Source organism: Notolepis coatsorum (genome assembly GCF_963971535.1).
Source record: "Notolepis coatsorum genome assembly, chromosome: 4".
Classification (NCBI taxonomy): Eukaryota; Metazoa; Chordata; class Actinopteri; order Aulopiformes; family Paralepididae; genus Notolepis; species Notolepis coatsorum.
In genome coordinates, this window is record NC_140168.1 from 55,905,840 (window position 1) to 55,932,173 (window position 26,334).

Here is a 26,334-nt window from a genome sequence, read left to right on the forward strand (position 1 = left end):
AACTATCATGGTAGTTTGATGGTAATTTCAGTTTTAACATGGTACCGGCCATTGTATAAATGATTTACCATGGTATAATCTAATTTAAACTGCGATACTGATTTCAACTGCTATACTTTCATTGTTTTATATAACTTTCTTTTGTAAAGATGTGAGGGTGTTAAATCAGGTAACTAACATTGTGAGGGTGTTAAATCAGGTAACTAACATTGTGAGGGTGTTAAATCAGGTAACTAACATTTGTGAGGGTGTTAAATCAGGTAACTTGGGACTTGTTTGTGAAACGGGAAGGAGGTCAGGAGTCCCAACAGGAAGACAACTGTGTGAAAGGAAGTAGGGAGAGATAGCTGGTGTCACAGGTCATTTTACTATAACAATGGGCATATCTTTCATTCCGTGCACCATTATGCAGTGTCAGGATTTTAGTTTTACTGCTCTACAAATGCTGATGCTGAAAAAGAAGGGGGGGGGGGGGGAGGCCCTCGGTATGTGGACAAATATCAAAATAGTCTGGCTTTATTTGCAACGTATTAAAGTTATAAACACGTCAGGCAGTGGTTTGAACACATCACCATACAGACATGAATCAATCTTCTGTAGAATCTCCCAAAGCTAAATACAGTACAATGATTACCATTTATCAATCACTTTTTTTTCCTTTTCTTTTTTTCTTTTTAAAATCAGCCTTCTCATTGCAGAAACTATAGCAAAAATCAAACACATAAAACAATCATTGGTTTTTCAACAAACCGAACCTCACCAAACCATTGTTTGGATGTCATGTAGGTTATGATTCGCCCCACACTGGGGCCAGGGTGATAATACTTCAACAGAACATCACAACGATGCCAAGCCAGGTCCAGTGGTGTTTCAATCTCAAGTCAATTTTGCGGCTCAACTCATTTCTAGGATAGTTAAATAAAAATAATTCAAAAGTAATCCTCCCTCCCCCCCCTCATATACATCATATATTTCTAAGCAACAATTTCATCCTTCAGCCTAAACCCAAGCTAATTCACTTTGAGTGAAGACGAGTTTTAGAAACGCTAATTCCTTAACCTTCAGAGAAGAGTTGACAAAAGGGCGGCGAGAGAGATCGTCTGAACAGTGTGGTGTTGCGATACTTCCTCCCTGCGATATTACATCGATACCCCACCCAACACCCAATATCATGATATTTTTCATGGTTCTATTTCAAGGTGTTTCATGAAAAGCCATGTAAATGCAGTTCTGGCAAATGGAACAAAATGGTCTGAAAGTCTGACCAGGCCTTGAATTTCATCTAGTGATCCATTCCTGGCTAGTTTTGACATTTCATATGTCTCCAAAGGGAGATTATCTCAGCTTTTTTTTGCTGAATGTAGTCGAATGAAAGAAACAGGGTAATAAATCGCAATATTGTATCGTCATATAGTACATAAGAATCCCAATATTATCATACAGTGGCCAGAGTATCGTGATAACATCATATAGGGAGCTCTCTCTGCCCATTCTCACCCCTGCTGTTGATATAGGGAATGAAGCAAAGAGCAACTCTCCTCGAATTGGTCGAATCAAAATCGGACTGTTTAAGACATCACATTTTAACACATAAGTGACCTTCGGAAACGAGCGCAAACAGGGGAACAACCTCGACGTGACTATTGGCTCCTTCTGTGAGACTAATCTCTGGTTTCACTTCATGTTGTGCCGTTACATGTCACATCGCAGGCAAGGCCTCTATTCACAAGTTATCTTAGAATAGCAGCATTGATGAGAAACCAGATTGACTTGAAAGTTCTAGTGGTGCAAGTTCACCTAGTCATTGGATCCCGGATCAGTGCTCTTATTCTAGGAGGTGAATACGAGCCCAGGTATAATTCACTCATAAAAGACACTCATGAAATATATAAGGTGTGCTTCCTGCCCCGCCTTGCCTCTAGTTCCTTCATATTACCGCTGGGTCTGCCTAGATTCTTTGGTTTGAGAGGGCGTTTCCTCTCGAGTCAGGCTCGCTCCCCTCATCAACACCATTTCACATTATCACGTCGGAGTCTCCCATCGTCTCTCTCAGCTCCAACTGACGTCGTACTTTGTCCACCCCTCTGGTGGCGCCAAGAAAACCCTTCGGCCCCGGGACAGGAAACTGACGACGCCCCTATAGCCTGTGCGAGGAACCCCCGATTTCAAGTCATCCATCACCCCTAAGTTACGCGCCATGACCTTAAAACTGTCCCGGGTGGAATAATGTACCCGGTACGGCCCCGGTCCCTTCAAGCTGCCTCCTTGCGTGAGTTCCTCCATCTTCACCAGCCGGGCGCCGTAAACCTCCTTCGCAAACCTCTCGTCGTACTTCTCTTTTACCATATAAGACAAATCCTGCTTGGTGAAAGGCACAAAATCAGTATTTAGTTTGATGTAGCGCAGGTACTGGTCAAAGAACTGACCTAAACTGACTCCCTTGCGGCCGAAGGTGATAGTCCTGGAGATCTCCGGCCGGACGCAGGAGCGGTCCTTGCGCTGCTCCGGGTGCCGCATCCAGTCGTCCCAGAACGCGGAGGGCCACTTGGGCTCCAGCTCGTCCCACATCTCCTTCAGCAGCATCCAGCCCAGGCCCGGGAAGAAGTCTGTCCTGTGCAGGAGCTCCGCCTTGCCCGGGTCCACCAGAGCGTCTCTGCCGTTGTCGTTCCATGCTGACACGCACCACAGGGAGGGGTCAGCACGCAGGATGGGGTAAAGGGCTCGGAAGTACTCAAAGAAATCGGGTGCCACCTGCGTGGGAGATGGAGAGAGATGCAAATTATCCATCACTTAGAGACATGTCTAACCTCCGAACATCATTTGTCTGTGTCTACAATATGAGCTACTCATTAACCCTTGTGTGTGAAAACTAAAGTGTTACACTCTTACCATTAGGGGACAAAATTGTACTCTTCAAAAACGCCATAAAAATATTATGTTGAAATAATAATCTTTTATTAAACTTGAGCCCTGATCATAACCACCAAATATTCAATTCATTTTAGAATTGTAACCCTTTAAATGCCAGTGTTTGTGGTGGCATCACAACATTTTTGTAAAAAAAGATTCCAAGAGAATTCAAAGATACACACCGTTGCCACATATATTGGCTACAAACAACCACTGCAAAGTTATCAAAAAAATAAGAATCTCAAAGGACAATTTTGATTCCTTATCAGACGAGGGTTAATCATGATTCTAATATACAAAAGAAGAAAATTGTTCACAAGGAATAATAGATCTCATCAGAGGGGATGAGAAGTTAGATTTGTCATGCGCTTTAATTTAACTTGGAACTGTATTATTCTGTCAACTTGAAATGTTCAGCCAAACCAAACGAGAGAGAAATGTCTCCCTCAGTTAAGAGATAAAAAAAAAACGAGAAAACAAAGTTGGGAACAGTTACATAAGTTCACAGAAATGTTCCTCCTCTCACTCGTGATTTACAGGGCAACGTTTCTCCCGAGTCATGATGGCAACATCGCTTTGGGATTTCCTGTAAGTCAGACGTTATGGTTGCCGAAGCAGTTTTCACCCACCATCGGTCATCCAGACGGGCGTTTCTGCTGCTTCCAATTTGTACATAGATGTTACATACAACTTTGATCTTTTCTGGGGCCTCCCTGCATTCTTCAAGCACGATGGTCGACACCTCGACTACAGGGGCTCTCAGATGCTCTGCAACAACATTGTGCGATGTGTTTTACCATGACTACCTACCCCACCCACCCGTTTCTGAGCAAGGCGTTACTTCTCCGATTATTCCTACTCATGTCACAGCTAGATACTCTACTCATTGTTCAAATCACACTGTTCACCCACTCGCCCTTAAGAATAGAAATGGACAAGGAATAATTAACTAAATGATTAACTAATTAAATATGAGATGTTTGCTCCAAGAACTGGATCATATTAATGTTTTAGTTTGTCAGACTGATCCTGATGTCCTGGTCTTAAGTGAATCTTGGCTGAAAGAAAAGTATCACAGACCGACTCAGACATAGCTTTAATGGGCTACAACTTTTATAGAGCGGACAGAGTTGGGAGGAGGGGTGATTATTTATGTAAGATCAGGATTTTCTGTGACTGTACTAGATACCGTCACTAGGCCAAGATGTTGTTTATATCTTTTTTTAGTTTTTAAGATATTAACCAATTAACTTCAAAACACTCAGCACATAAATTGATGCAAGTCAACAACTGTTAGGGTCAATCATCACATTTGCAGGGTCCAGATACCTACCCAAAACGTACCCTGAAGATCTCATTAAAATCGACCAATAGGGGGCACTACAAATGTACAAGATGTGTACATAACATTTAACACAAATCAGACTATAATTCAAAAGTTGTTTGTCCAACAGTGCTGGACCATGTTATTTTAATAAATATATAATTAAGCATTACAGCACGCGGCGGAGTGTGTTATACAAATTAGATCACGCCTATGGGTGGTCATAGACGTGATCTAATTTGTATAACACACAACTTCAAGTGGTCTAATACTTTTATACAATGGCCGAATTCACCCAACCTTATTGCTATAGAATAAACACAGTAATTGAAGCATAATGGAGATTTATTCACAAAACCATCAGCAGAAAAAGTAGGTCAAAAAAAATTGCCTCAGTGTCTAGAAGCAGAGGGAGGTTGCTTCAAAGCATGCCATCTAACAACAAACTTCATATAAATCCCGCAATGTATTATTGTTTTGACAATGGGTCATGACAAACCAATTATATAATCCAACATTGTGTAAACAACTAACATATTCCAGTTGACTTATCTTTTTTCTTTTTTTTATTATTATTCGTTACAAATATATCCATACTTCCATTGTGTCCGGGACATCCAGTGAAATCGCTTTGTGCGACAGTGTCCTTTTGAAGCAGAGGGAGGTTGCTACAAAGCATGCCATCAAACTACAAACTTCATATAAAATGACTCTGCTATAGAGCCACACTCCGTTATGCACAAGTTTACAGACATACAGATACAGTACTGCTACATCTATACATTTATGACATACCAGATTTACAAATACAGTACTGTTTTTGTAGGGTGATTATGGTTTATTTACATTGAGGTCCTGGGGTATCGTGGAGTGTTATACGAAATACACCCCCCCCCCCCCCCACCAACCAATCTCCTACATACCAACCTCCTCCAATGCACAGTTTCTTCGTCAAATGTATATACTCTCTTTATTACTCTTCTTGAACAGTACTGTATTTGTAAATCTGGTATGTCATAAATGTATAGATGTAGCAGTACTGTCTATCTGTATGTCATGTATGTCATATATATGTTATGATGAATTGAAAATGGGGGACCCTGATGTAAACAAGACGAAAGTATTTCTCTGGTCTGCATCCCCTTAACAATTGTGTGTATTGAGCTGTACTGTATTGTACCCATTCTGCAATCTGTTAATACAATTTTCAATCAATAAAATAACAACCGGTAACTTCACTGTGCTTCTTAAACAATGATTGGTGTAAATCGTGTCGTGCCCGCGGCTTTACATATTCGGGGTAACATCATACATGTACATAGATCAAAATGTACAATGATGGGGGCGGTTAGGTGGTCGAGCGGAGATTGCGTTCGTCACCAGCCCCGGAGCTGTGAGCTTGGTTCGCCTGTTCGAATCCAGCTCACAGCTCCGGGGTTGTCACCAGCTTGGCTGGCCGTCTGCACTGATACAATTGGCTGTATCAGAGGGTGGGAGAAGCTGGCGGGGTGGGTCCGGGTCGTTGTAAACAGCGACTCCTACAGTTCGGTCGGGGCGCCTGCTAAGCGCGGATTGGACGTGAGGGGGATAGTGTGGTCCTCCCACACGCTACGCCCTCTCAATGAGAATCTGCGCTGCCAGGTGAAAAGAAGCGGTGATTGGCTGGACGTGTGTCGGAGGAAGCACGTGGTAGCCTCCACTCTCCCAAAATGATCTGACTGTGGGGGGTAAAGCGCAGCGACCAGGAAGGGACTGGGAATTGGCATACGACTAACATTGGGATGGGAGAAAATCGGAGGAAAATGGAGGGGGAAAAAGACCAAAAAAAAAAAAAAAAAAAAAATGTACAATGATAAGTTAGTTTTCGTCAATGTCAGCATGTCTTTTTTCCTTCTCCGGCTTCTCCTGCTGTATAAGTTTACAGACTTATATTATTCAATGAGACTGCCAGCCAGCTTTTGCGCGACCGACACCGACACAGAGAGCACTCAGCCTCAGAACCCCCCCCCATTTATATTTAGTTTTACAATGGGTCATGACAAACCAATTACATAATCCAACATCGTGTAAACAACTAACATATTCCAGGTGACTATCTTTTTTGAATGAGTCGTTATGACGAAATCAATACATCCATTCATAAAGATTATTGTCCGCCATCTTAGTTTCATTCGGAAAAGAATGAACGGCGGATTCATTCGAAAAAAAAAGTTATTCAGTTGTGGGCGGGTTCTTGGGTCACGCGGGGTGTGTTATACAAAATAATAACCGGTAACGTCACTGTTTCAGCCAATCAGAATCAAGAAATTTGCATGCCATTGTATAAATATCTTTGCATCTGGCTTGATGAGAGATGTAGGCTACATTTAAATACCATATAGACAACCTTGTCAGCAAGCTGTGACAGAAAACTGGCTTCTTCGACAGAAACGGAACCAGCTTTCCTTTGATTAGTAGGAAAAGGATTATTGAAGTAGTTTTCTTTTCAGTTTTGGACTATGGTGATTTATAGACATGCTGCTGCCTCCACTCTTAAACCACTTGACCTTCTATCACTCTGCCCTCAGATTCATTACTGGTGACAGGTATGATACTCACCATGGTCTCCTCTCCTGTATGATGAGGTTGGTTGGTCTTCTCTTGCAATGAGGTGCATTAATCATTGACATTTGTTTATTTACAAAGCCCTTATTGATAAGCTATCACCGTACATCACAATGTTGCTGGATTGGAACTTTGGACCATATTTGACTCGCTCAAATGACTCGCTTGTGTTTAAGGTTCCTCCAGCTTGTTTAGAGCTTGGAAGGTTTGCATTTTCCATTAACGTTCCCGACTCTTGGAACATCCGTTTACTCATCATCAACATTACTCAACAAGCTATAAATAAAGGTATGATGATGTGTCTTAGTACAGGTCTCCCACACACCCTTTCTGCTGAGTACCAATATCGCTAATCCATTAATCAGTTAAATGGGCTAATCTGAAGAGTGCAAATTGGGATTACATCAATATATTCTGTAATTTGACATGGATTAGAGACCTGTCCCCAACATCAATCACTCTCTCTTTTGGTGAGTTATTTTTAGTGTATCATTACTGTTGACAACAATCACCCCCCAAAGAAATCCGATATCTGACAGAACGCATGCCATAGTACGACTCAATGTACACTACTGGGACTAGTGAGTATGCCCAAAAATGGAGTTACCCTCCCTGTGTCAAACAATGTAATTACACAGTATACAAATTACCTAGAGCTGCATAAACATAAGGCTGTAAAACAAAACTGAGAAAGGAAAATGTTTCCAGTAATGTATGATTACAAGTTACGCCTACAAATGTAGAACATTATTATAGGTCCAATTTCGTCGTTATTTTAATTGGAGCCAGATGTAATTACACCTATCTCATCAAAGGGCACTTTTGTATTTCCGTTGAGTATGGAGCACTCAGGAGTGTGGCGGAGAGCCAGTGCTGCTCTAGTCACTACTTTGCACAATGATCGCTTAGTACTTTATTTAAGGAAAAGGAACAGAGGCTGGTCTCTCGCCAGAGACTCTGGGGATACATCCCATTGGTCTACATTTAGACAACTTGCACATCCTGGGAGAGAAATGCCAAATCTGGACTTACATCTCCACTGTAGCTCCTGTTCAACATTCAATGTTTTGGAAGGCAGTCGATTTTAATAAAATCAAAACTACTATTTCTTTACCTACACGTGTAATGATTAGCCTACTTAATATCTGAACAGAGAGAGCTCTGCCTAGCCTTTAACTCTTTCTGCGCCAAACCCGACTATACTCAGGTTTTGATCCTTTGATATTTTTCCTTTGATCCCCATTCTAAACACTCGTGCAGACCTCCCTGTATATCCCTTGCACCGGTGCCTACGTTAAAATTGCAATGACCATCGAATCCTGCCAGGTGGCAGTATCGCCTACCTTTTGAACTGGGATAGTTTAGTGTGGGGAGTGTCTGCAAGAACTCCTCCCCCTCAGAGGGAATCAGGACAGAGCGATCGCTCTGAGATTTTATCGCCTCAAACCTATTGTTTCCCGTATACACAAGTAATCGCGATTGCGATGGTGATTTTTAGAGTACCTTCTGGCTAAAGTAAGGTCTATTCTATGTCTATTTTACCGAACCTAAACATGGTTTTGTACTGATCACAGTCTCGGGGTAAAATGCAGATTTAAGGACATTTAATCCTTGTGTCAAGTGTTGTGTTATGTAGATGCATTTTTTTTAAGAATTAATAAAAAAAAGGCAGTACCTTGTCTAATAGAGGCTGCTACTTTATAATTTCATTGAGCTATAATTAACACAACACAATGATTCAATATCCCCGTTGACATCACTCATGGCCATATTCAAACTATCAATCACTTTTTTGGATGCGTGTGAGATTATGTGCAAAAGGAAATCAGCATTGTTTTTTTTTGTGAAGTGCCCCTTTAATTGCATCTTAGCACTTTGCTGATGCTGGTCATTTGTTTGATAACAATTATGCAGGGCCCCCTCCTGGTGAGCATGATCATGTGCACATTGTGAGGCATGCCTCTCCGTTTTTCCTTCCAGCCCTTCTCTCCTAGTGTTGTTTTTTAAGCATTGCAAACCATTGAGAACAGGAAATCAACTGGAGACTTGTTCTCAGGCCTTGTTCAGCAGAAATCCTGGAATCATTGGTAGGCTAAATAACCATAACAAAGCATCGTTATTAACACATTGACCGCCGGGGGTTGTGCCCATCTCATACCCCTCTCTGCCACCGTTAAAAGCCTATGGAGATGTTTACCTTCTTTGCAGGGCTATAACTTTTTAAATTGTATTGCTATATTGACATTACTATGGCCCATTCAACATCAATTATCTATCATTCAGGATGTGGGAACGTTATACTTTTTCATTCATACATTGTTGTGTTAATACTAGGGCTGTCTTAAATACTTCGAAGCTTCGTTTGATGGTATGAGCTTTGAACATTAAAAAAAAAATCGAAGTGTAATTTATTTATTTTTTTAAATAAAGTTTTTTTTCTGCCTCCAAAATGCATCTCCAAGGGAATATCCCTTGGAGTTGTACACGACGGCGATGCCACACAAAACATTAATAAGGCTATGCCTATGCTGCTATGGCTAATGTATTACCAAGTTGGCAAATTTTATTGTAATCATCTGCTTTTGTAGGTGCATTGTCTGATATAATTATAAATTATGAATTATATATAATATAATTGTTTGCTTGATAGACGAAGGTTGCAACATAATTATGTAATGTCATGTCGTTGGCTGTGAGAGCAGCCCCACTGCACCCAGGCAGCGCAGCAGAGTGAAACCTTGTTGGCTGCGTCACAGTCACGAAAGGGTCTACTTAATTAATTAATCCAATCCACTTTATTTATAGAGCACATTTAAAAACAACAAAGTTTACCAAAGTGCTGTACAAGTCCCACAACATAAGATAAAAAAATAAAAATAAAAATATTATAATTAATATATATATATATATATATATATTATTTTTTTTCCTCGAAGCTTCGAATTAAAATCGAAGCTTGGCCCCGAAGCTTCGATTGCCAAAAAAAGCTTTGAAGGTCAGCCCTAGTTAATACCTTCGAGAATAATATAAGTATGTTTTTAATCTTTTCTGCTGTAATTCCAAAAACGCTAGTTATAGGCCTAAACGCATATGATAGATTATCGATTGGCGTTTCTTTCCCATACACGCTATATTAAAAAATTTAAATATATGATCGGTATACCTTATGCTTCATCATGCGTGGAGGAAAGGGGGAGGGGGGTCGTTTATAATTCCTTGATCATCAGTAACGGCTTTATGTAGTATGGGTGGATATATTGATCAGATGGTTTGCAAACAAGGAAACGCACAATCGGGTTGAAAATAACGTTACTGTTCTCTTACCGTGCGCCAATGATACTGGAGGAGAAAGATCCCAATTATTAGTCTGCGATCGCCTAGATCCATTTCCGGTTTGTATGGCGCAATAAACGCCGAAATCATATCGATTATTGCGTTATGGCAGCGATCCATATGTACTCTAGTATCTGTCAGGAGTCCCGTAGCAAGATGTGACTGCCGGAGGAATTTCCTCGACGCACCGATGACAACATCCGGTATTGGCGAGAGTGTAACTCGCCCGACCATCCACCAGGCGGCGGTATTGAGCCGTTGCAGTCCCATCTAGGGTCCCGCTAGGGCATTGGGTGGATGAATTATGAATGCCATGGCGACATTTTTTTATATTGATCTCAAAAACTGTGTTAAGCCCACACCATTCTGGTTTCAGAGCAAAACATAGTACTATCTCAGCCACTACATTCGTTGTAAATGACAAAAGAAAACATTGCACTGCCCTATTTGTAGATCTGTAAAAATAATTTGTGAATCATTCTCTTCTTTTGCCAAATATATAGCGTTGGCTTTGATACAAATGCTTGCAGTTGGTTTCAGAGTCATTTGTCTGAGACTTCAGTTAGTATGTGAAATCGGGGAATGCAGTCCGACTTCTTGCCCATTACAAAAAGCATACCACAAGGATCAATCCTGGGTCCCGTCTTATTTACCATTTATATTAATAATATTGTCTCATCTCTAAGTGGCTGTCAAGTTCATCTTTATGTGGATGATACTATTGTATTGATGATTCCGATACAATATGTGCTTATTAATCTGAAACGGGTAATTAATGCAAACAAAACTAAATACATGCGGTTCTCTAGAGCCAGATATTGTTTACAATAACTTTTACAAATGTACATTTGAATACCATAATAGACAAATCTAGTCAGTAAACTGCCAGAACCAGCTTCCCAATGATTAGCGGAAAGAGGTTAGTTGAAGCAGTTTTCCATCAGTCTTGGATTATGGAAATGTGATTTAAAGACATGCTACCGTTTCCACTCTTAACACTTTGAGTGCCAACGACGAGAGATCTTGTTTTTATTTTTTATTAGCGGTTTCCATTCATATTTCATCAATCTAGCCTCACGTTACCACTGCAAACTCTCTGAGCTCCATTGGGAAAATACCGCCCCCTATCGTCTCTCCCTGTGGTACTGCACCCCTTTGGATTGGATTGAATGAAACGCATGGGGGAAAGAAAATCCTGCTTCCACATTTTACTTCTCAGGCATGTAACTCGAGCCGATCGGATTCATTGTGGACCATCAGAACAGAGTGGAATCGGTGTTTCGACCACCCAGTGTTGGATCAATAAACGCGATCGATATTTGGAATGGCGATCAGGAATTGGAATAATCTTTTTGGAGAATATCTGATCTGAGGTAAGGAATCTATTTTACCAGTCTTAGGATAATCAGAGCTTTTTTCACAGAGATATCAACGTGGGCCCTATGTGTGTGTGTGTGTGTGTGTGTGTGTGTGTGTGTGTGTGTGTGTGTGCTGAGCTTCTATAGCGTGCATAAGTACACATATACTATCGATAATCTAGCGTTTATTTGAAAACGATTCATAAATAGGCCGAAAAATGACAACGTTTTTTGTGTATTCCAGTATATTCCAGTAAAGGGCGATTATCACAGAATCTTTATATTTTCCTGAAACTTAAAAAAAACTAGTTTTTCAAAATGGTATAAAACGGAAATGAACCGATTAAAAAACAATTCGTTTTGACAATGTTGACTGCAAACAAGTCATTGATAAGCTACGGCCATATTATACACATAATTTAAGATATAGTTTATGCGTTCGCAAATATGAGAGCTCTATCATTGAAGTTGGCGTTGGCACGCAACAGGGTTCCGGGGCACCGGACCCATGGCACGGAAAGTGTTAAGCCCTTACATTCTGTTCATCATTTCACCCTCAGATTTATCAGCAGTAATAGTTATGGTACTCATCATTGTATCCGCCCTGTACAACAAGGTTGGGTGGTCCTTTCTGGTAGAGACGTGATGTGCACTGGCATTTGATTACACAGCCAACGACATTACATTACATAATTATGTTGCAACCTTCGTCTATAAAGCAAACAATTATATAAATATTTATATGTAGGTAACACATTCAGCGGCAATCACGAGTATAGTCAGGTTATCTCGCCAGCGGTTGAGCGCCAATCACGAGTATAGTCGGGTTTTGATCCTTTGATCTTTTTCCTCCGATACCCGTTCTAAATCATCATCCGGATTATTCTAGTCGTCCCTGGCTCGTTTGTATAGGTTGGAATTGCAAAGTCGATCGAATATCACCAGGTGGCAGTATCGTCTGTGTCTGAACTGGAATTGCATTGGCGTGGATACACGTTTTCCTTCTTTTTTATTTTTTGGTAAGGGCTCCTCCTCCTGCTTGAACAGAGATTCACATGGATCGCCTCGAAATTCCGTTGCCGAAGCGTATTTACCTTCGAAACGCGTATAGACATATACACTGGTAATCGCGATGGCGATGCAATCACTTGGAATTATTCTTTTTGGAATACCTTCTGGCTAAGGTAAGGTATATTCCAAATCTGAAACATGTTTTTCTAACGATCACAGTTTTGTGTTTTACCGGACGTAAAACATGCTCAACAAACACGATCACGGTTTTGAGTTAAAACCTTTGATTTGGGAGTATTTGGGGTTTCAGGGGATCAACCACAACGGTTTGGGCTAATTGCACATAACGCGTTTTATCTCACGATCTATGGAAAAATACTGGATTATCTTGGAAATGTGCGATGTTTAGCGTGTAATAAACTACAAACTACAGTGTGTAGAAACAAACAATTTTTTCCATGTTGGACTACAAGTAGTGTCTGCCAAATGAGCCACACCATTGTCTCCAGTCCACAGCTATAATACAGAACAAACACAGCTTTGCAAACATCGTGAAACACCACGAAAATGACCATTTAAGCTGGCCTTGAAGCGGCAGAGATGGGGACAGTTTATGGCGCTGAAAGTGTTAGACAAAGGCAGAATTCGACTTAATTAACCCTTTCTCTGCCACGCTTATGTACATCCTTATACCATCCTCTGCCAGCTCTATTTGTCTATGGAGAAGTTCCCCTTCTTTGCAGGGCTATAACTTTTTAAATTGTATTGCTAAATTGACATTACTATGGCCCATTCAACGTCAATTATCTATCGTTTAGGATGTAGCAACGTTCTACTTTTTCATTCACATATTCATACTAAAATACGGTCTAAAGTATAAATATGTTTTTATCGTTTTCTGCAGCATTCTGCAGAACGTGATTTATAGCCCTAAATGCATTATATTGATGATCAAATACAGTTTGATAGCGATCGGCGCCAGATAGAAAATTTCAAATGTACGTGCTTCTAGAAGTTACTACTCATCATCCGATGTTGACCGGATGGGGGGGGGGGGGGGGGGGGGGGTCGTTTATAATTCCGTGGCCAACGTTAGATGATTCATGTAGTGTGGGTGATATGATCATCAGATCAGTTTGTATCGAACACGGTAATAATAAACGCTGAAACTTACCCCAGTCTCCTCGGGCCGTTGGGCGATGAGCGTGGAGCAAAAAGATTGCTATTATGGGATGTTGAAATATGCGATCCATCTCCAGGTTGTATAATAGTATATACGTCCAAATAACATTGTTTATTGAGTTAGGGCGAGCGATCGATTATCCAGTGTGTCAAGATGGAGTCCCGGGAGCTATAGCGAGTGGTCGGACCGAATTTGGATGAGCACCAGTTTCTGTTTCCGGTTTGCTGTTTGGGCGATCCGCCGATCGGCCACCAGATGGCGCTCTTGAACCGTTGGAGAGTTGAGAGGAGATCAACAAGAGATCTCAAGTCTCCGCGGGAGAAATATGATTGCCATCACAGATTTTTGAAATATTGATCTCAATGACGTGTTACGGCGTCATTGGCAGATTAAGCATGGCGAGCAATGACGTGTTACGGCGTCCTTGGCGATTAAAGGGTTAAGCATGTTTATTTATTTGTTACAAAGACTTAATTTCCTGCATTCTGGTGCAGGAATCTTTTTAAATGTACCCTTTAAATGCCAGTGTTTGTGATGGGCATCACAAATTGTAAAAAGAAAAAAAGAAAAGAAAAAAAAACACATAATATGGCATTTGACAAATGGCAAAAATTTATTGAATATTATTCAATACATTTTTTATTGGAACCCTTTAAAGCAGTTTGTGTGATGGCATCACAAATTATTGTTAAAAAAACACAAAAAGTAAAATATTTTCAATATATCAAATGCAAAGTATTTTTCTGGGGGGGATTATTACAGGCTAGGCATGTGTCAATGATTAGCAACAACACAGATTTTGATGGATTTTTAGTTTTTTGTAATGTCAGATTTAACAACAACTCTTTTCAGAATATTTCAGAGTATTTCATTTGTATCTGACATTACAAAAAAAATCTAAAAATAAAAATGGTTATGATCAGGGCTGAAGTTGAATAAAAGATTTATGACTGTTTAGACTGCAATACTCTCCGTCACAGTGATCTCCTGGTTGTTCCCCACTTAGGCTATCTAACTATCGCGCCGCCGCAACTAGAAACACTGGCCTGGCCTGCTTCTAAGTTCAGGTACCCATGTACATGTCGAGATACTTCCCAAAGGTCAGTGAATACCACGACCACAACACCAGAGGGAGTTCCACAAAATCATGCCCAACCCAGATTCGGCTCAAACAAGGGACTAAACACATTTCGCAATTATGCCACAACAATGCAGAACGCAATACCCACAGCCATAAAATTATGTGAATCCCTACCCACTTTCAAAACCGCTCTAAAAAAGCACCTACGGGAGGCCGCAATTCGAAACTGGCCCCGGTAAATGTCCAAACTCCCCCCCGCCAAACCCCCCCAATGTACAGTTTCCTCCCCCTCAAATGTATATATTCTCTTTTAGAAACTGTCTGTAAATAAACAGTACTGTATGTGTATATCTTGTACATCATAAATGTCATAAATGTTATTGAAAATGGGGGACCCTGATGTAAACAAGAGGAAAGTCTTTCTCTGGTCTGCATCCCCTTAACAATTGTGTGTGAATGAATGAATGTATGAAAACTTTATTTAACAGATTGCAGAATGGGTACAATACAGTACGGCTCAATACACACAATTGTTAAGGGGATGCAGACCAGAGAAAGACGTTTGTCTTATTTACATCAGGGTCCCCCATTTTCAATTCATATTGACATTTATGACATACACAACATACATGACATTTATGGCATAGGGACATACAGGTATTTAGTACTGATACATTTGTGACATAAACGATATTCAAATATACAGTACTGTTACCCATAGATCCTGACAGAGTATATACATATGATGGGGAGGGGACTGTACATTAGGAGGGGGTGGGTGGGTGGGAGAGAAATATACATACGGCGGGGAGGGAATATATACATGCGGTGGGGAGGAGACTGTCTATTAGGAGGTGGTGGGGGGTTTGGGCATTTACGGTGGCCAGTTTCGAATTGCAGCCTCCCGTAGGTGCTCTTTAAGAGCGGTTTTGAATGTGGGTAGGGATTCACATTTCTTTACAGCTTTGGGTAGGGCGTTCCACATTGATGTGGCATAATTGCGAAACGTGTATAGTCCCTTGTTTGAGCCGAATCTGGGTTTAACATGATTTGTTGAGCTTCCTCTGGTGTAGTGGTCGTGGTATTCACTGACCTTTGGGAAGTATTTTGACAGAGACTCTTGGTATCGATACCAGTACTTTGTTTTAGCCTGGTATCGGCCTGATATCAGATACCAGTATGATCATCAGTGCATTCCTACTACTTCAGTGCTTAGCACACATAGCTATATTTGTGACGGGTGGCCCTCCACAACATAAGCCCATCACAAATACATTTCCCAAACTGGAACAATAACATATTAAAAGCTTGTCTTGTCCAGTTGTTTCCTATACATGTCTTTCTATGCGTGTCTTACACATCATGGCCTGCCGCCACCACATATCATCTATGATCAGTAACTTTGTTAAAAGGAAAAGTTCTGAATTTTGGAGCCCTTACCCATTTCCTACTTATGATGTAGTTGATCAATGATCAGTAGAGTCCTTTCTCAGCACAATCCATGCCGTTATACATACTGGACACTCACAGCTCTCCCTAGTTAGCCGCAAATTAAATGGGACCACATTCCAGTCTGAAATACCCTGAAATAAACGCTGAAATCTACTTTGGGTGAGGTTTCAGTGTTCAATTCTGGGTTTGTACAGACTGAAGCTTGACTTTAGATTCATTTTGTGGCTAACTAAGGAGCCCTCTCAACATCATTGGAGTGTAATAGGGCTAGGGGTTCAAAATTCTGAAACGTACCCTTTAATTTAAAAAAAAAAAAAGGGTGCAAGTTGTACCGCTCTGAGGCACTTACCTCGAGGTCATCCTCCACGATGACTACAGTGGCCTGGGAGAAGGTGTTGAACACCTGGTTGAGGGCCCAGCGGTAGTGCCTGGAGATCTTGTAGTAGCCCTGGAACTTCCTGTGCTCCGGACGTACTCTGATGTCCCCTAGGTTTGGTTGGCGGATGTGCGTCACCTGATCGCCATATGAGCCAATCACGCGGGCCGTTTCCGCGTGGCCGCAGTCCTGGCTAACGATGATCGGGTGGAGATCGGCCGAGGGACGATATTGTATCAGTTTGTCGAGGCTTCTTTTCACCGTCACTCTGTCGCACGCAATAACTAGAATGGGAATGACGACATGAGGGCGAGCGGCAGCAGTGGCGTCAGGAACGGTCCCTTCCGTTATATCGATCCGTTTCCTTTCTAACTTAGAGTCTGGATTCGTTGCAGGGATGGCGTCCTGTGTGTTCTGCACTTCAGCTTGGTCCTTGTCGTCTATACCATCTTTCGGAGGAACTGGAGCCAACTGTGGCTCCGGCGGTCGTTTGACGTCTTCTTCCTTCTTCTCGTCCTTCTTCTCGTCCTTCGTTCCCGCCGTTTCTCTCTTCCCCAGGTCTTTCCGCTTCGCCCACAGTGACCTGTGGCTCTCGATCTGCTTGAGCAGTTTCTTCTGGGTCTCAAGCTCGATCTCCACCTCCTCCGCCAGTCGGATCACCTCTCCGGCCAGGTTAGCCGTGCCCCCTTTCCCTTTGCCCATGCCCCACTCCTCCTTCCCCCCAGGTTCGGCTCCCCCGCCTTCCCCGAGGCGACCAATGGGAGGGCGCCCCCAAAGATAGAGCAGGAGCAACGCATTCCAGGCGACGAATAGGAAAGCTCCACACAAGATAAGAGAACCTTTCTTGCGAACCATGGCCCAAAGACATCAAAAGAGGGAAGCGGGTGGGTGGGTAGAGGAAAGGGCTACAGGTAGGGAAACAAGTGTCAAAACAAGGAGAGAATTGGCACAGGCCAGGGTCTCAAATCAAAAGACGAGGGAGAGATGATAACATCGAGAAGGAAGGGCATGTCCCATCACATTCTGAAATGTCGACCGTCTTTGGGCCTGGATGCCAGGGTACAGAGGAGCTTCTATTACACGGCCATCCTCAGGAGAGGAGTCGGTCCGTGTAAACTTGATTTACATGCTTTTTTGCGTCTGAATACATGTACTCCCTGGAACACCATTGAGGCGTGACAAGTGAGCCGAGCTAGAAAGACAGAGAAGTTGAACCTGGGGGATGGTGGGGGGTGGGGAAGTATGGATAAGATACAGAAGATTTTTAAAAGAAGAGGAGGAACACGAGGGTCACTTGGGGTGAGGGGATGAGAGTCCTTAGCGTTATCCTTCTGCCATCATCCTGAAAAACAAAAACAAAAAACAAAGGAGGATATTAACAGTGGAATGAATGTGGCACATATGTTTTGTAATCAGGCAGAAAGAAAGGTAGAATAAAAGAGCTGATTTCCAGAGGGGATCTGGCAGGATTTCCTGCTCTTCTCCATGTGACTTGAAGCCCATTACTAAGCTATATAGCTCTGTGAACAACATTGTCAGCAGATGAAAGGAAAGAAAAAAACCTAGTTTAATTGAAAGCACTTTTCTATTTGGTTCCGGACCCACTAATCTCAAACAGTAAATCAGGATGCACTTCAAAAAGGGAATAGATTCGGGCGGCTAGGTGGTGCAGTGGGCAAGGCGCTCACCACCAATGCAGGAGATGCTGGGTTCGAGCCCAGCTCTACGCATTGCTATCAGCTTGGCTGGTCGTTCATACTAATACAATTGGCAGTATTAGGGGGTGGGAAGCTGATGGGTGGGGATCGGACGTTGTGGACAGCGACTCCTACAGGTCGGTTGGTGCGCCTGCGCAGCAGAATCAGGAAGCGACGGGGGCGGCGTGCCCTCCCACGCAGACCCCCGACGCTGAGAGATCGCGCTGTGCAGGTGAAAAGATGCGACTGCTGCTTCCTCGAGTACCGGAGGGGACACGTGATGTAAGGCTTAGTCCACATTGCAGCCGGCTTGTGGGAGGCATGGCCTCACAGCGTTCGAGACAGGGGAGGGTAGAATTGGACGATACGAAATTGGGATGGGAGAAAAATTGAAAATGGGAGAAAAAGTTGATAAAAAAAAAAAAGGGGGAATCCTTTCTGTGCCATAGAACAGTTCAGTTTATTCTCAACAACTTTGAAATCTATCCCCTGTAGCTAAAGGTGAGAATGGAGACTGAATATCAGGTGGACCCAGGGATTTTGCCATATGCCATATTTAAAATTAAAATAAATTAAATCAAAGCTTGAACCGCTGTGCAAACCATTTCAATCCCCAGGTGGTCGTATTAATTTAAGCAGGCCGTCATTCCATGCAACCCTGGTAATTTTAAATGTCAGCCTGCTAGATGAGTACAGCCATCTTGGGATTCATATGGTATGCATTTCAAGCTAAAAAGCTTTTTTCCCTCTTTAAAATGTGTGTGTGTCGCATTCAACTGAGCTCTGGTCTGGGTCCACCACCTGTGTATACCATCTACTAATCTCACACCAATGCACAGCTGTATTTACAATCATGGCAATTGGCAACATATATTGATGGTGATAAGTGGTCCTTTTATTTTTGCACTGTATTGACTTGCTTTCAATTTTAATAATGCATGGTAACTACCGAGTTAGTCTTCTATTCATTCCAAACAAACTGCTGCTTCTGTTGGTGACATAATACACATCACTTCCTGTCTGCCAGATTATTTTGCCAGGAACTTCGGAAGTGTAAAAACATTTGTGTACTGGTTATAGGAATAATCACTATTGTGTTATATCAACTGGCAACAGGTGGCAAAATAGACATTTATTTATATGAAAAGGTTCAAGATTATTACTTTAAATCTTAAAATAGTACTTAGATTAGATCAAGTGCATATTGTGAACATGTATCTTTAAATCAATAATGACCAAGGACTAAAAATGTTATTCAGCATAAGAAATTAAGACTATCCTAATGGATTTAAATGTGTCTTGGTTGACCCCAATGACTGATTAATCCATTCACCTAATGAACAAAGAGAAAAAGTCCCACTTGTTGTCAAACGTCAATGGACTATCTCAAGGCTATTTATCTACATGGCAGAGTCTCAATACTGTTTTGTTGGGGTTTTCTGGAGGGACCTTCCTACTTATACAGGTTTGATTTAACAGTCAATGGAGATACCTACTTATTCAGGTTTGATTGAACCGTCTATGGAGAGACCGACTTATTCAGGTTTGATTGAACCGTCTATGGCAGGGGTGGCCAACCAGTCAGAGACTAAGAGCCACAAAAATTACTGTGGTACCACAAAGAGCCACACCATATACCAGTGTTTCTCAACCTTTTTTTTCAGTCACGGCACCCTTCATGTGTTTATAGGTCTCACCCTCTGGCCTCTGAAGTTGCTAATGTCTTTTTTATTTGGGCCTCACAGGGTTAAAAGTACCCTGTGAGACCCACGGTTGCAAAATTACAAAATCACTTTTAGCCATTTCAAAAAATAATGTTTATTTAAAAAAATTTAAGCACATGTATAGTCAATTGGTCCTGTTGTTCAGCCTCACAATGCTATTTGATAGTAAATGTGTTTATATGTCCCACCCTCTGGCCTCTGAAGTTGCTAATGTCTTTTTAATTTGGGCCTCACAGGGTTAACCTCTTAAGCCCGAGATATACAGTAAAAGTGTATATTTTCAGCATTACGTTTGTTTACCAATTATTTTAACTGTTATTAGTGAAATATAAGATTATAGAAATCTCAGGGTATTGAGTCGGAAACCGCCACATATTGACAGGAGGAAGTGGCACAGCCAAAAGTGAGTGTAGTCTTTTGAAGGAAGAGACTCTGGGCTTTCGAATTTCGAAAAACTACCCTACCCAGCTCACACCAGCCCCTGTCAATCATCTGACTTCTGGATTTACTTTTTTATTTCTCTTATTTTTTTGGATTATCTCCCACAAACCTGAATGTTATTGCCATAAAACAGAACGCAGTTAGTTTCTCTACCTTTCTGTGAACGTCTTGTAAAAAACGGTGTTGCAATACGATGAAAAATGGTGGAGAAATTTACATTATAAAAAAGATGGCAGAATTTAGTACTGCATCTACAAAACCTTCTGTTTAATCATATTCCCTTTATTCATTTGCTTAGATTTTTCAGGTCTGGTCAATTTTAGCATGGTGTTATTCACAGTCAAATATAAAAAAAAAAATTAAATATAATTGATATTCTCCTTTGGTTCATTACAATTTACTCAAGCCTAGTAACAGACACACTATTTCTGACACTGATCCATACAGTATATGTCCCTAGATTCAGAATACCAAGAACATGCAAATAGCCTTTTAAATTTTGTTTACATGTTTATTATACGTCCTTATGGAATGAGTGGCTTAAAAAAAATAATAATAATAATATTTTTTTTGTTTTTGTTTTTTTTGGATGGAAGAGCCGCACATTGACGGGCAAAGAGCTGCATGCGGCTCGCGAGCCGCGGGTTGGCCACCCCTGGTCTATGGCATACCTGTCAACTAGTGATGCACGATATATCGGCCGATATGGCAGTTTTTTTACACATCGGTATCGGTCCGATATCAAGATAGGGCCGATATGGGCCGATATTAAAATTCAAAAATTCAATTTTTTTTTTATCTTTTTTTCTTTTTTTACATGTTTTGGCCTTAAATAGTTTCAAAATATCAGTAATTTCTGAAAAGAAGTTACAAAAGTAAAAAAAAAAAAAAAAAATGCTTTTTGGAAAATAGCTCTTTATTTGATTATCATAAAAAAATATCAGTATCGACCAGAACAGCAATATTAATATCGGTTATCGGCCACAATTTTCACATCGGTGCATCACTGTCAACCATCCCGTTTTTCCCGGAATTGTACTGTATTTCAACCTTCCTTCCCGCCGTCCTCCCGTTAAAATATTTTCCCGTATTTTTTACATTTATTTTTACAAAATGGCTGCAATTCCCCTCTGTGACGACAGGTGGCAGCAGTGTCGATTAGAACGTTAGCACAGGAAGTCAGACCGGAAGACAGTTGTGACCCAAAGAAGAAGAAGAACAGCGACCGGATAAAGGAGGGGTTTAGCGCAAAATGTATTACATTCTACAACTACCTACCTACAAAAGGCAGAGAAGCTTCTTCTTCTTCTTTTTGGAGTAAAGGCGATACCGGCAAAGTGGGGTTGTTCCTGGAGAGCTCACTCTCTTGGCCGTGGTTTCTCAGTGTATAATGTATGGTGCTCTCCCTCAACATGCAAAATATCAATTTTTTTCAAATCCCAATGTTGACAGCTATGGTCTATGGAGAGACCTACTTATTAATGTTTGATTGAACTGTCTATGGAGAGACCTACTTATTCAGGTTTGATTGAACCGTCTATGGAGAGACCTACTTATTCATGTTTGATTGAACCGTCTATGGAGAGACCTACTTATTCAGGTTTGATTGAACCGTCTATGGAGAGACCTACTTATTCATGTTTGATTGAACCGTCTATGGAGAGACCTACTTATTCAGGTTTGATTGAACTGCCTTGGTCCAATAGTCACATGGTAGTTCTCAACTGGAGTGGAATTTAAGAAGGCAAGTTCTTCATTCACAAGCTTAAGACAGGATGGGGATTTGTGGTTGAATGGTTTCCAGACCCATGCTCATTATGTCAACATAGGAAGTAGGACCATTAAACTAACTAGCAGGAGGTCAAGAACCTTCCAAATCTCCACTGTCTGTCGATATCTGTACAGAACAGTCAAAAGTCCAACTCTCAAAAAAAAAAAAAAAAAAAAGGCTAACTTGGCAAATAGGCCGCCTAACGTTACTCCAGTCAGTCGAATAGCACTCTCAAAGCCAAAGGTGTCCTTCCTGTTCCACCAGGCAACGAGATGCATCCAAGACAAAACATGTGGTAGAACAGCAAGCAAACAAAGACAATATCAAGTGTCCACAATGTCATTGTGACAGTAAACATAATATGTGTTGGCAGGATGGATGAGGAGAGCGACTGATTGGAGCTAGAAAGGAGGAAGGTCACATTCGCTCCTCTGCAAGAGATTTTCAACAGACGAGGCGTCTAAACCAATTACTGTGGATAAATATAGGCCAGCAATAATCTTGTAAGGATGGATGTTTGACTACTACTAAGCACATACCACCTGATTAGTAAAGACTGTCCTGTCTACACACAATTGCTTGTCTTTAGGCTATAACTAAGGCTAAATCCTGTCAAAATGATTTTCAATTTGTCGCCTTACTCACAACTTCAAAAGGAAATTCTATAATAGTTCTAACGAGTTGACAAATTAACAAATACTATCGTAATCGTAACCTTCTCAACAGAAATGGTACACTAGGGATCATCCCCATGTTCCCCGGGTCCTATGTTCCCCGGGTCCTATGTTCCCCGATTGATTGATTAATTGATTGAACATTTGATTAATTTTTATTATTTTAATTAATTATTAATGTCCGCCTTGTTTCGAACTGGTTAAGCTTAGGCCCTCTTTCGAAGTTGGTTAAGGTTAGAGTTTGGAATCAGGGCTGGTGGTCTAAATTCTAAAATGTTCAATCAATCAATCAATCAATCAATCAATCAATCGGGGAACATGGGACCCGGGGAACATGGAACCCGGGGAACATAGACATGCTCCCGTACACATATCAGCCAGGAACCGCCTTGACATATCTAGTCCAGCTGGCAGCTACATGTTTATGATAGCATAAGAACATGGACCTGTGCGCAGACACATTACAACACTGAGCAATAAAAACTGAGCAAAGAAAATTAACATTCTGGGGGGGGGGGGGTTAAGAACACGAGAAGTTTAACAGATAAGTCAGGGTCCTGGAGGAATCCTGGAAATAAGTGTAACCAGAAAGGGGGGAGAGAAGAGAACCCAAGCAAGAAGCAATGAAAACCCAAGTTTTCTATAGTGTTTAAGTCATTGACAAGAGGCCAAATCCAAAACCAGAGTTCTAAAAGAATAAAAAATAACGGTACCTGAACACAGAGCAGCCATAAACTCCATATCTCCCCGTTTACACCACCGAGTTCACTCCACACAAGGAGGGGAGGCTGGGAAAATGGGAGGCAGCGACACGCAAAGTGGGAGGGAAGTGTTGCACTGAGCCCTCGGTGCCAGACAGTTGAGAAACTATGGGGGAACTATATTCTTTTAAACTCCCTCCTCCCTCCTATAGAAAACGTGGAACTGCCTGGTAGGGTCATCCACAGAGATGCCTACATGGAATGTAACGTGGCGTTATTGTTCTCCCATGACATGTTTCTAACGTTAATGCTCCTCTACTCGTGGCTCTTATGGTGTGTTTTTATTAAGCTGCTTGTAGTCAGTCCGACCAGGCACTTGTTGGTTGATTGATTGATTGATTGATTGATTGAAAACTTTATTAACAGATTGCAGAATGGGTACAATACAGTACAGCTCAAGCTCAATACACACAATTGTTAAGGGGATGCAGACCAGAGAAAGACTTTAGTCTTGTTTACATCAGGGTCCCCCATTTTCAATTCATCATAACATATATGACACACACGACATACAGATAGACAGTACTGCTACATCTAGACATTTATGACATACCAGATTTGCAAATACAGTACTGTTTGTGATACAAAAAGTCCAGAAAAGAGAGTCCGACCAGGCACTTGTTAGCTATTTTACAACTTCGCTGTTACATTTGAACGCTAAAGTCTTAACTAATGCAAACGAGTTAAGCCATTAATAACTCCGTGTTCTTGTCCAGTCAAGGAAATTGTGTTTTTAGCCCAGTTTTTTTGTGTATAGCCCAAGTTCACACCTTGAGCTTCACTGGCAGCTTTAGCTAGTTAGCTCAGCTACTGCATGCACTGTACCGCTATGCGAGCCGTCAGTAACGTTACACTGTCAAAAACATGTACGGCTGCTTGTTAGTTCACTCAGCTTGCAAGATGTATAGATGCCAGGAACCAGAGAGCAACGATAACATAGCTAACGTCCCCATGAGCTAAACTAGCTCGCTAGCTAACATGATCAGATCCCATCGCATTCACAGCAGCACAGCACTCACTGCATGGCCATCGAACACTGTGTTTCTGACTCACCTTTTAATAAATCCTGTTCTGCAGGACACCATGCTGTTGCTCGCATCTCGAGAGGAAGCTACAGTACAACACAGGTCAACTAGCTAGCTAGCCCCGTGTAGCCAATCTTGTTTTCATCATTAACGTTTAGACGTTACAACAACACCAACAACATGTCAGTCTGGTGGTCGTGCTGCTCGGCTCACCGGGTTTCAGAGCTCCTCTACTGTACGTCCACAGTACACATCCTGATCACATCTCGCCTCCTCGGCTATTGCACGGCTACCTTAATATTGGATCCGCCATTTATGTAAATGTTTTCATCAGCTTGAGCATTCACACTAGTGCCACTTTGAAGTGAGAAATCATTTTACTCTGTCTCTGCAGCAGTTCCCCCCAAGCCAGTTGTGTATGTGTGCCTGCTGTGTGCCTGCTGTGTGCTCCCAGTCTCATGATGCATGATGACGGTCTCTTTTCCATTTGACACCGCTGTCAGGCTGTGTGGTCTACACCATATATCTATGGTCTACACGGTGCACTTCCGGATTCACTCATTAAAGCAAGCCCACCCCCTGCGAGTCACTTTCCCCTCTCCTCCTCTCCTCAATTTTACCCTGGCAACAAAAGGAGCCGAGCCACTCAAACGAAGAGATATCAACTGTGCTGTCAATGAACCGTTGGCTGATTTATTTCAGTTAAATCGCAGAAACAAGCACAAACCCAACAGCTGTTAGAAGAATGTTTTTTCCAGCTTCATGCCATATGCAATTTAACTTTAAAATGACAAACATCTCAAAACAAACTGGTCAGACTACTGCTTGACCTTACTCCTAGAACCCACCTCACCCCTGCCCACTTTGACAACCTAGGATGGCTTAGAGTAGACGACAGAGTACAGCAACTTGCAATGGGCCTGGTCTACAAGATACACTACACGACCAAGGTACCCATGTACATGTCAAAATACTTCCCAAAGGTCAGTGAATACCACGATCACAACACCAGAGGGAGCTCCACAAATCATGTTAAACCCAGATTCGGCTCAAACAAGGGACTAAACACATTTCGCAATTATGCCACATCAATGTGGAACGCCCTACCCAAAGCTGTAAAGGAATGTGAATCACTACCCACTTTCAAAACCACTCTCAAAGAACACCTACGGGAGACTGCAATTCGAAACTGGCCCCTGTAAATGGCCTAACCCAACCCCCTCCAATGTACAGTAAATTACCAAGTATGGTTCCGTCTATATTCCAATGTAGTTTAGCTTGTACAGTTGTACAGTGTCCCCCACCCACCCCTCCTACCCAAACCCCCCACCCCACCACCTCCAATGTACAGTCCCCCCCCCCCCACCCACCCAACCCCACCCCACCTACCCAACCTCCTCCAATGTACAGTTTCTACGTCAAATGTATACTCTCTTTTCTGGACTCTTTTTGTATCACAAACAGTACTGTATTTGCAAATCTGGTATTTCATAAATGTATAGATGTAGCAGTACTGTCTATCTGTATGTCGTGTGTGTCATATATGTTATGATGAATTTAAAATGGGGGACCCTGATGTAAACAAGACGAAAGTCTTTCTCTGGTCTGC

The 26,334-nt window shown here is 41.8% G+C and overlaps 1 protein-coding gene across 5 annotated transcripts; it reads right to left on the reverse strand.

Annotated features, from left to right (window-relative positions):
* Nucleotides 1-207: 207 nt before the first annotated feature.
* Nucleotides 208-25,191, reverse strand: mgat1b (alpha-1,3-mannosyl-glycoprotein 2-beta-N-acetylglucosaminyltransferase b; the record flags this gene model as incomplete). 5 transcript variants are annotated; one of them, XM_084312306.1, is made up of 3 exons in its annotated part: nt 209-2,751; nt 16,606-17,974; nt 24,939-25,191. In XM_084312306.1, the coding sequence occupies 2 exons, from the start codon at nt 17,485-17,487 to the stop codon at nt 2,050-2,052; spliced, it is 1,584 nt and encodes a 527-aa protein (XP_084168432.1). In that variant the 3' UTR covers nt 209-2,049. The 5 variants fall into 5 exon arrangements, with proteins under 5 accessions (XP_084168435.1, XP_084168432.1, XP_084168431.1 ...); XM_084312305.1 differs by having other exon boundaries at nt 24,754-25,191; XM_084312307.1 differs by lacking the exon at nt 24,939-25,191 and adding an exon at nt 23,653-23,754.
* Between the last annotated feature and the right edge of the window lie 1,143 nt (nt 25,192-26,334).